The 11,301-nt window shown below is 36.1% G+C and overlaps 1 protein-coding gene across 2 annotated transcripts; it reads right to left on the bottom strand.

Annotated features, from left to right (window-relative positions):
* Positions 1-6,723: 6,723 nt before the first annotated feature.
* LOC133338228 (dnaJ protein homolog 1-like) lies at positions 6,724-10,515 on the bottom strand. Of its 2 annotated transcripts, none has more exons than XM_061546405.1 (3): positions 10,243-10,515; positions 7,209-7,437; positions 6,724-7,119 (listed from the first exon to the last, which is right to left on the bottom strand). In XM_061546405.1, exons 1-3 carry the CDS (start codon positions 10,466-10,468, stop codon positions 6,732-6,734), a joined length of 843 nt encoding a protein of 280 aa, XP_061402389.1. In that variant the 5' UTR covers positions 10,469-10,515; the 3' UTR covers positions 6,724-6,731. The 2 variants fall into 2 exon arrangements, with proteins under 2 accessions (XP_061402389.1, XP_061402390.1); XM_061546406.1 differs by having other exon boundaries at positions 6,724-7,107.
* Between the last annotated feature and the right edge of the window lie 786 nt (positions 10,516-11,301).

Below are 11,301 nucleotides of genomic sequence, written 5' to 3'. Positions count from 1 at the left end.
CCCTGGATACTCTAAGACCCAAAGTAGAGTTTCGAAAAATGGACATAAAACAAATCACTTTTTTCACCGACACACTTACATACACATATGGTGATGGTATCTCTTTAGTATATGGCTGTGTTTGTGTGTGTGTCTGTTTAGGTTAAGTGGCTCTATATGGCATGGTTTATGGACACTAAAATAAACTCCATCATCAACTCCAAACTCAGCATCAATATAAATATTCACACAAACACACACACACTTTGACACAAACAAATAAAACATTGATTGGTTGACCATAAAAAACAAACACACACACATTTGACAAATTGTATGTATTCATACACACAAATACACCTTGATTTTATTTATAGCAAAGGGTTATGGGGGAAGTACTTCCCGTAAGGAAGAAGTCCAAAAAATATTCCATTAAAAGTCTAAGATTATAGTGGGGAGGTCTCTGAGAAAACTCCGTTAAAAATACAAGTCCCTTAGAGGATGTTTTTATAAAAAAATCGATTATTTAAATATCTACTTTAAAGGTGTGCTGGTCCTTGTGAAAATATTCTTTAAAAATCCTAGAGAAAATATTTTTCTAAAAATCAACGCTTTGGAAGTCCTTGGAAAAATATCTTTAAAAAATCTACTCTTTGGAGGTCCTTGGAAAAATATCTTTAAAAAATCTACACTTTGGAGGAGCTAAAGAAAATATTCCATATATTACTTACGCTAATGGTGTATTAGTCCCTGGAAAAATATTATTTAAAATATCGACGCTTTGGAAGACCTTGAAAATATATTCTTAAAATATCTACGCCTTAGAAGTCCTAGAGAAGGCCCTAAAGAAAATATTCTTCAAAATTTCTACGTTAATGGTGGTGAGGTTCCTGAGAAAATATTCTTCGAAAAATCGACGTTTTGGTGAGTTGGACTCTGAGAAAATAGTATTTAAAAGAATCCACTTCTTGGGAGCAGTTTCATTAAAAGTAATCGTTTATAGATCCGTTGATCTTCTGTAGAAAAAGGGCCTCCAAAATGTCATATATAAAGTAAACCTCCTACAGGTCTTTTATAAGGCAAAATATCAATAAGCAATCCGACGAAAGTTGTTTTACTTCAAGAGCAACTTCGACCAGAGGCTGTCTTCTCAACAAATGCAGAACATCTTCTAGGGAGTCTAAATCATCGTGCGACTAGTAGTCGTGGTCGGAATAACACCACATATTGCTGTTCAACACCTCGATAATCCATCGATCGTCCTGTTTATGAGAATGCCCCAAATTGGCTGGACCACCTGAAGCATTGTGTATAAGAAGCGGGATAAGTAAAATTCTGGGCAACGGTTAAGTCAATCTCGAATCCAGAAAGGAAATACGATATAGAGTACACAAAGAGGACATGACATATGTAGAGGTTCCCAGTCCTATAAGAGTTCCCGTGAGAAGTTAACATCAAAGGAAGATTTGCAAATATTTTTAGAATTTTTACTGAACCAGAAGCCGGAACCATTTCAATTGCTACAAATATAACGGGTGTTTTATACATTTCTCAGAGGTTTCTTGTATATAGAGAACAGAGGAAATTATACATGTACAACAAACGATACAGGTCGTTTTCCGTAATCAGAAAGTCTTCCACAGATTATCTATAATCAAAAATCTTTCTATGGACCTTTGCAGGCAAATTCCCTGTGAAAGCAATTCATAGAGTACGCAATCTCTTGAATGTGGTACAGATCAGCCATTTCAGTTGCTAAAAAACGGGTCTTTTATAGATATCTCATAGATAACAGAAATTCTATAAAAATAAGACATTCTACAGACGTACTGATCTTAAGTAGTCAGAAGTCCTCATTGAGGTCCTCTATAATCAGAAAACTTTCTGGAGGACCTCTATAGACAGATGGTCTCTTATAGACAGACCCTCCACTGCAAGATATTTTTATATTTTCGTATGTAGGTAGTCAGAAGGCCTTTATAATAACAAAACTTTCTGGCAGATGGCTTCCTACAGGCCTTCTACTGCAAGTAACTTAGTAATGGTCTTGCGTAGTCAGAAAGTCTTCTGCAGGTCCTCAATAATAAGATAGCATTCTGGAGGTCTTTTATACGCAATTGATCTTCTATAAATCAGCTATTTCTCGGCTATAGGTAGAATACATCTGACTACGGAATACCGTTCAGAAGGTCTGCTACAGGCTGACAGAAAAAATAAATCCTATACATTATATTATATAGACACTAACCTTTTAAAGGATTTCTAGAAACCGATATTCCATAGTTAGAAGATCTACTAAAGACATTCTATACACGTCTTCTTTGGCAGGATACCTTCTACAAGTCTTTTATAGAGATAAACCTTACAAAGGGATAGAGTTCTGCAGGTCTACTATGGAAATATGCACTACTGTAAATCTTCTATACACTGATCTATCTCATGACATCCTCTATAGGTAGAATATATCGTACTGGTCTTCCGTAGCCAGAAGGCCTCCTACACGCTTTATTATCGGAAAACTTTCTCTATCTCTCTCTCTCTCTCTATAGACATATGACATATGCCAGGTAACGTCCCACGTGCCTTCTACTTGTCGTCTATAGGTTAAATACATCGTAATGATATTCCTTAGTCAGAAGGCCTGCAATAATGCATATGACCTTATACAGGTTCTATATAATCAGAAAACATGCTGGAAGTTTTCTATAAGACAGATAACCTCATAGACGACTTCACGCGGGTCTTCTATAGACAGAATACCTTCTACACCTCACAAGTAGTCTAGAAACGGATTTTACATAGACATACGTCTTTCTTTAGCCAGAAGATGTCCTGCATGTCTTTTTAGGCAGCATATATTCTAAATGAATTGGTGAGAAAACCCACTATTGGCTTTCAATAAAGAGGAAGCTCTTACATATTGGTATTCCGTAAGCAGAAGGTATCCCACATGTCCTCTATATTCAGAAAATCTTCAGGGGGATCTCTATCGGCAGATGACCACCTACATGTCTTCTACTGTCTGATTACATCCACTAATTCTTTCGTAGACCTGCAATAGGTCATACATAGACATTATATTTTTCACGGGTCGTCTACAAATCGATTTTTAATAAGCAGAAGACCTTATAGAGGATGTCCATAGCCAGAAGATGTCATATAGGGCTTCTTGAGGACTCTGTAGGCAGATGAACATCACCGGCATTCGACTGTCAGATTACTTCCAATAGTTTTTCTTTAGAATACCTCCTATAGGTCGATTTTTGATAAGCAGAAGACCTTATAGAGGACGTCTATAGCCAGAAGATGTCAAACAGGGCGTCTTGAGGACTCTGTAGGCAGATCAACATCACAGGCATTCGACTGTCAGATTACTTCCAATACTTCTTACTTAGAATACCTCCTATAGGTCATAAATATACATTAGATTTTTCAGATTCCGTCTAAAAAGACCTTCTATAGCCAGAAATCGTCCTACAGGGCTTCTTTAGACAAAATAATTTCTACAAAACACCCCTACTATAGGCTTTCTACCTTCTCACAACCCTCTTCTAGATTTTTTTACAGCTCTGAAATGGGCCCTTGAGCTTCCACAAGTATGTGGAAGACCTTCCAGACTATCACATTTTGAAATAGTTTAATAGATTATTTGTTCCGAAGAGACATTCTACAAATCTTATAAAGACAGAAGATCCTCTAGAAGTCTTCTATAGACGGAAAGTATTCTAAACTTCTTTTACAGACCAAATACCTTCTGTATACCAGCTATATACATAAGGCATATATTAGGCTTTCAATTGGCAGACGACTTCCTTAAGGTTCTGTATAAATATTAGATTTTTCACAGGTCTTTTATAGACAAAGGTAGGTGGTCCTTTCTTTGTCTATAAAAGAAGTCTGAAGTCCTTTTTATAGAGAATACGTTTTGTAGGTCTTCTATGGACAGAACAACTTCCACAAGTAGTCTACATGAAGAATTTCCCACACATACGTCATACATCGTCCTACAGGGCTTCTTTAGACAAAATAATTTCTACAAAAAAAAACCCCTACTATAGGCTTTCTACCTTCTCACAACCCTCTTCTAGACAAATTTTTTTACAGATCTGAAATGGGCCCTTGAGCTTCCACAGGTATATGGAAGGCCTTCCAGACTTTCACATTTTGAAAAAGTTTAATAGATTATTTGTGCCGAAGAGACATTCTGCAAATCTTATAAAGACAGAAGATCCTCTAGAAGTCTTCTATAGACGGAAAGTATTTTCAACTTCTTTTATAGACCAAATACCTTTGTAGGCCATCTATATACATAAGGCCTCTGTTAAGCTTTCAATTGGCAGACGACTTCCTAAAGGTTATGTATAAACATTAGATTTTTTACAGGTCTTTTATAGACAAAGGACCACCTAATCTGAAGTCCTTTTTATAGAGAATACGTTATGTAGATCTTCTATGGACAAAAGAACTTCCGCAAGTAGTCTACAGGCAGAATTTCCCACACATACATCATACATTGTATAGAGGGAAGACTTTCTGTAAGTCTCCTATAGTAAGAAACCTTACAAAAGGTCATACGAGTATATACAGAATATCTCCTATATTCATAGTCTCGACAGAATACCATTTACCGATCTCTTAAATACAAATGTCAGGATTGTTATACTTTTATTATAGCTCTTTCTTCCCATCGACAGAATACCTACTTCGTATAAAGAATACAGGGTTGCCCATATTCGACGGACCCATCTGGCAAACCCATAACTTCTGACAGAGATGTCACATCGCTTAATGACATACCGCGTTTGAAGCGTCAGTCCAAGCAGATTTTTACCATGAACCAATACACGCCACGCGAGCGCTCTGAAATAGTTGAATTTTACATTCAACAGAAGAAGTCAATTGTGGAAACTCAACGTGCTTTTAAAACATTAAAAAATGTGAGAAGTGCGCCTTCTAAGAACACCATTAAGCGTTTATGCCAAAATTTTCGACTGGTAAAGCTCTTTCTAATCCGAAGAGGCATGGCTCGGTCCACTTTACAATGGATTATTCGCATTGATTTGCATTTGTTTCCGTACAAAATTCAATTGACGCAAAGAATGTTGCCTGCGGACAAGCCTCGTCGATTGGAATGGGCCCAAAGAGTCATCGAAATGGCCGAAGATGACGAGCAATTTTGGAACAAAATTATCATGTCCGATGAAGCCCATTTCACATTGAATGGGACCGTAAATAAGCAAAATTGCCGTTTTTACGCTATTGAAAATCCTCAGGAGATTCAAGAAGTGCCTCTTCATGACGAAAAAGTCACAGTTTGGTGCGGCGTCAGAGCGAAAACGGTCATTGGGCCGTTTTTCTTCCAAAATGAAAATGGCCATGCTGTTACCATCAATCAGGAGCGTTATCGCGACATGATGACCAATTTTGTGAAGCCAAGGACCGAAGAAGAGCTCAAGGACAAGATTCGTGAAGAAATATCCGCTATTCCGGCCGAAATGTTGGCAAAAACGATGGAAAATGCAGCAAAAAGGGCACAATATGTCATCAACGCTAGAGGCGGCCATTTGAGAGATATCATATTCCGAATATGGGCAACCATGTACCTTCTTCGGGTCTGTTATTTGCAAATGAACTTTTTCAGGCCTATATAAGGCCTTACAGACTTCTATGGCAGCCCTTTGGTAAGTCTTAATATTTGGCGCGTCCTCGAGAGAAATAATTTAGCCCCTCGTATTGGACAACCCTATTTCTTTTTTCCAACGATCAAAGACCAAACATATAAACTACCAATAGCAACAACAACAAAAAAACTCTCACACACTTTGCAAAAAAAGTGTCATAGATTAATTTGGGCAAAACTGCCTTTAAAATGATTGATCAAATTAATGAATGGATGAATGACTGTGCAACGATGGATGGATGGACGACGGATGGATAGATGGTTGATTCGTTTGCCCCGCTGTTTGTTTGGCTTAGTTAGATGATGGCCAATAGATAGATGTTGTTGTTGCTGTTGTACAGCTACTACTGCTGCTGCTGCTGATATATTGGCTAATATGGTAAATAGCCATTTATACACTAAATTAACAATTTGTGATTTGATGGTGTATAGATGTGTGAGTATGTATGTACGTGTGTGTGAAAGAGTTTGCTTTTTTCTGATTTTTAACCCCAGAAAAAACATAAACTGTGAGAATTTTTCCACTTTTTCGAAAATTTTTATTTATTTTTGTTGTTGTTGTTTTTTTCTGTGATTGTATTTGTCACTCTGCATCTATCATTGAGCTTGCATTCATCACGCACACAGACACACACACAGATGCTGCATTAAATGAATAACGAGTGGAATGAATGGCCAACATGGCTATTAGACATTCAGTCGTCTATCTGTCATTCGTTCATTCAATCGGTTCGTAATTTTATTATTGATGGGAAATCGTGTCATTATATAACATTTGGCGACATATTCTATTAAAGGCTAATGACACAAAACAAATGCTAAGAGTGGTCGAAACAAAAAATTGGCGAACTCAAATCGCTGCTGATGATTGATTTGTGATCAAAGTGATATGGGGTGACGATATCACAATTGTTGCTCCATATGGTCGGAATGCCATAGTGGGTTAAGAATTTATTTTTGGTGAGAATAAAAAATCTTGTAAATGATACCAAGAGATTGTTTCTTGTTACTAATTTTGGTCAGGCGAATGATTAATATCTTAATTAATAAAATAAAATAAAAAAAAAAAAACTCAAAATTTCCCACTCACCTGTTTCAATGTAAGGCGGGCTGTATATCTTAAATCGCTACCCTCACGCTTAAACATGGCATGTGGCTTATCACGTATAATGAACACAATATCCGAAGGTATTTTACCCGGCGACTGATCACCCTCCTTTTGGAAAGTGACCTTCGTACCCGATTTCCATCCGGGTTTTATCGATATGCTAACATATTTATCCTCCTTTTTCGATGATCCATCGGGCTGTTGGACACGTCTTGAGATTTTCATTTTCTTTACACAGCCATGATAGATTTCCTCCAACGTAACATAGAGATCGTGTTCGACGGGTGGATCTTGTTGTTTCTCTTTTTTGAATGGTGTATGCACGTTGAATGAATGTGATCTGAAAGAGGGTCTTCACTGGATTATTTAAAGCAAACCACACAAGGAGTTGAGGGGTTTGGAAAGATTTGACATTCAATTGAAACAAAACGGTTCACTTACCTAAAAGCACCACCAAGCCCATGACGAGAACCCAAACCACCAAAGGGTGATGAGAAGAAATCATGTTCTCTATCCAAATCGAAAACGTTCTTATCGAACAGGTTGTCACCCATGTCGAAGAACGAGGCGAAGGGATTACTGGAACCGAAGAATTGTGCAAAGGTGGCCCGTGGATCACCATGGAACTGATATGTAAATGTATTATTCGAACTTGTGCCATTGCTTCTGCCTGTTAAGGGGGGGAAAAGAGGAAAAATGAAAAACCATAAAAAAGTCATGCCAAACAACGTTAAAGCACAAGATTTCAAAAAATATTTTTGGAGAAAAACCTAAAAAAATATTTTTTAAAGGACCAACGTAGACCTGGATTTTTTTAAAGACCAAAATAGGCGTGGATATTTTAAAGAGTATTTTTTTTTTTCAACGACCAAAATAGGCGCGGATTTTTTAAAGAATATTTTTTCAAGGGCCCATACAGGCGTGGATTTTTTAAAGAATATTTTTTCAAGGGCCCATACAGGCGTGGATTTTTTAAAGAATATTTTTTCAAGGGCCCATACAGGCGTGGATTTTTTAAAGAATATTTTTTCAAGGGCCCATACAGGCGTGGATTTTTTAAAGAATATTTTTTTAAGGGCCCGTACAGGCGTGGATTTTTTAAAGAATATTTTTTCAAGGGCCCATACAGGCGTGGATTTTTTTTAAGAATATTTTTTCAAGGGCCCATACAGGCGTGGATTTTTTAAAAAATATTTTTTCAAGGGCCCATACAGGCGTGGATTTTTTAAAGAATATTTTTTCAAGGGCCCATACAGGCGTGGATTTTTTAAAGAATATTTTTTCAAATCCCATACAGGCGTGGATTTTTTAAAGAATATTTTTTCAAGGGCCCATACAGGCGTGGATTTTTTAAAGAATATTTTTTCAAAAGCCCATACAGGCGTGGATTTTTTAAAGAATATTTTTTCAAGGGCCCATACAGGCGTGGATTTTTTTTAAGAATATTTTTTCAAGGGCCCGTACAGGCGTGGATTTTTTAAAGAATATTTTTTCAAGGGCCCATACAGGCGTGGATTTTTTAAAGAATATTTTTTTCAAGGGCCCATACAGGCGTGGATTTTTTAAAGAATATTTTTTTCAAGGGCCCATACAGGCGTGGATTTTTTAAAGAATATTTTTTCAAGGGCCCATACAGGCGTGGATTTTTTAAAGAATATTTTTTCAAGGGCCCATACAGGCGTGGATTTTTTAAAGAATATTTTTTCAAGGGCCCATACAGGCGTGGATTTTTTAAAGAATATTTTTTCAAGGGCCCATACAGGCGTGGATTTTTTAAAGAATATTTTTTCAAGGGCCCATACAGGCGTGGATTTTTTAAAGAATATTTTTTCAAGGGCCCATACAGGCGTGGATTTTTTAAAGAATATTTTTTCAAGGGCCCATACAGGCGTGGATTTTTTAAAGAATATTTTTTCAAGGGCCCATACAGGCGTGGATTTTTTAAAGAATATTTTTTCAAGGGCCCATACAGGCGTGGATTTTTTAAAGAATATTTTTTCAAGGGCCCATACAGGCGTGGATTTTTTAAAGAATATTTTTTCAAGGGCCCATACAGGCGTGGATTTTTTAAAGAATATTTTTTCAAGGGCCCATACAGGCGTGGATTTTTTAAAGAATATTTTTTCAAGGGCCCATACAGGCGTGGATTTTTTAAAGAATATTTTTTCAAGGGCCCATACAGGCGTGGATTTTTTTTAAGAATTTTTTTCAAGGGCCCATACAGGCGTGGATTTTTTAAAGAATATTTTTTCAAGGGCCCATACAGGCGTGGATTTTTTAAAGAATATTTTTTCAAGGGCCCATACAGGCGTGGATTTTTTAAAGAATATTTTTTCAAATCCCATACAGGCGTGGATTTTTTAAAGAATATTTTTTCAAGGGCCCATACAGGCGTGGATTTTTTAAAGAATATTTTTTCAAAAGCCCATACAGGCGTGGATTTTTTAAAGAATATTTTTTCAAGGGCCCATACAGGCGTGGATTTTTTTTAAGAATATTTTTTCAAGGGCCCGTACAGGCGTGGATTTTTTAAAGAATATTTTTTCAAGGGCCCATACAGGCGTGGATTTTTTAAAGAATATTTTTTTCAAGGGCCCATACAGGCGTGGATTTTTTAAAGAATATTTTTTTCAAGGGCCCATACAGGCGTGGATTTTTTAAAGAATATTTTTTCAAGGGCCCATACAGGCGTGGATTTTTTAAAGAATATTTTTTCAAGGGCCCATACAGGCGTGGATTTTTTAAAGAATATTTTTTCAAGGGCCCATACAGGCGTGGATTTTTTAAAGAATATTTTTTTAAAGGGCCCATACAGGCGTGGATTTTTTAAAGAATATTTTTTCAAGGGCCCATACAGGCGTGGATTTTTTTTAAGAATATTTTTTCAAGGGCCCGTACAGGCGTGGATTTTTTTTAAGAATATTTTTTCAAGGGCCCGTACAGGCGTGGATTTTTTTTAAGAATATTTTTTCAAGGGCCCGTACAGGCGTGGATTTTTTAAAGAATATTTTTTTCAAGGGCCCATACAGGCGTGGATTTTTTAAAGAATATTTTTTCAAGGACCAACAAAGGCGTGGATTTTTTAAAGAATATTTTTTCAAGAACCAACAAAGGCGTGGATTTTTTAAAGAATATTTTTTCAAGGACCAACAAAGGCGTTGATTTTTTAAAGAATATTTTTTCAAGGGCCCATACAAACGTTGATTTTTTAAAGAATATTTTTTTCAAGGGCCCATACAGGCGTTGATTTTTTAAAGAATATTTTTTCAAGGACCAACAAAGGCGTTGATTTTTTAAAGAATATTTTTTCAAGGGCCCATACAAACGTTGATTTTTTAAAGAATATTTTTTTCAAGGGCCCATACAGGCGTTGATTTTTTAAAGAATATTTTTTTCAAGGGCCCATACAGACGTGGATTTTTTTTTTGAAATGCGGAGATTTTTTAAAAATTTGTTTTAATGACCAACAACTTACCACCAGATTTGAGCCCATCTTCACCATATTTATCGTAAACTTCACGTTTACTTTTATCCGATAGGACTTCATAGGCTTCGGCGACCTCTTTGAACTTTTCTTCTGCATTTGCTGCTTTATTTTTGTCCGGATGATAGCGTAACGCTAATTTCCTGTAGGCTTTTTTGATTTCTTCGTCGGTGGCAGTTTTGGGTATGCCCAATATTTTGTAATAATCTTTGCCCATTTTGTGTTTGTGTATGTGTGTGTGTCTGTTGCTGTGTAGGTTTTTTGGTGGGGAAACTTAATATGAATTTTTAAATGATGAATTCCAAATGGGTCTTTGCTGGATCTATTAATGAAATGTGAGTAATAAGTTTTCAAATTCCACAAATAATACTAAAAATTGTAACAAATAATTTGTTGTTGTTGGCTGTAAAGAAAAAACAAAAAATGTGGGGTGGAGAATTAGTCATTTGGGGGTGTTAACGAGGTTTCAAATTACTTACCACTTGTGGTGTGATTTTAATCCAAAAATGTCTTCTTCTTAAACTTTTGCAATTTGTTGTTGCTGTTTTGAATTTGTTGAATATTGAGATACAGTTTTCATCTTACGGCAAACATTGGACGGAACCGGAAATTGTCACGCTGCTGATATTAGTAGAGAAACGGTGATAAACAAAACTGCAATAGAGAAAAATTCGCAAAAAAATACGAAAAATATTAAAATTTAATTATCTAAAAAAAACACGATACAAAAATATTGACAAATATATTTTGAAATAAAAAAAAGAAATAAATTTTAAGAATTCAATGTTGGAAACACTCAAAGAAAAAAAATAGGAGTTTCTTATCAGATATAGTGAAACCTCCATATAATGCGAACTATAATTTCTGATTTTTTTTTTTTTGCTCCACTGTATTATTTTTAAAATTTCCCCTGAAGCGTGGGATATGAGCAAAATACGTCACAGCCGAATTACTCTCCAAATGATGCATAGGAGGAAATGTTAATTATAATATTCACATGCCAAATACTCGCATATCGTCTAGGCAAATTTCTATTGTCACAGCCGAAAG

Source organism: Musca vetustissima, unplaced genomic scaffold, assembly GCF_032173495.1.
Source record: "Musca vetustissima isolate MV318-11 ecotype Yass unplaced genomic scaffold, APGP_CSIRO_Mvet_v1 utg1185, whole genome shotgun sequence".
Lineage (NCBI taxonomy): Eukaryota > Metazoa > Arthropoda > Insecta > Diptera > Muscidae > Musca > Musca vetustissima.
This window is presented reverse-complemented; position numbering and strand designations above follow the sequence as displayed.

What these genes read in the sequence shown, in the direction of transcription:
- LOC133338228 (XM_061546405.1), bottom strand. Translation starts at nt 10,468, where the DNA reads ATGGGCAAAGATTATTACAAAATATTGGGCATACCCAAAACTGCCACC. An exon ending in AGATGGGCTCAAATCTGGTG is followed by an intron (nt 7,438 to 10,242) that starts GTAAGTTGTTGG and finishes CCCCCTTAACAG; the next exon opens with GCAGAAGCAATGGCACAAGT. An exon ending in GGGCTTGGTGGTGCTTTTAG is followed by an intron (nt 7,120 to 7,208) that starts GTAAGTGAACCG and finishes AATCCAGTGAAG; the next exon opens with ACCCTCTTTCAGATCACATT.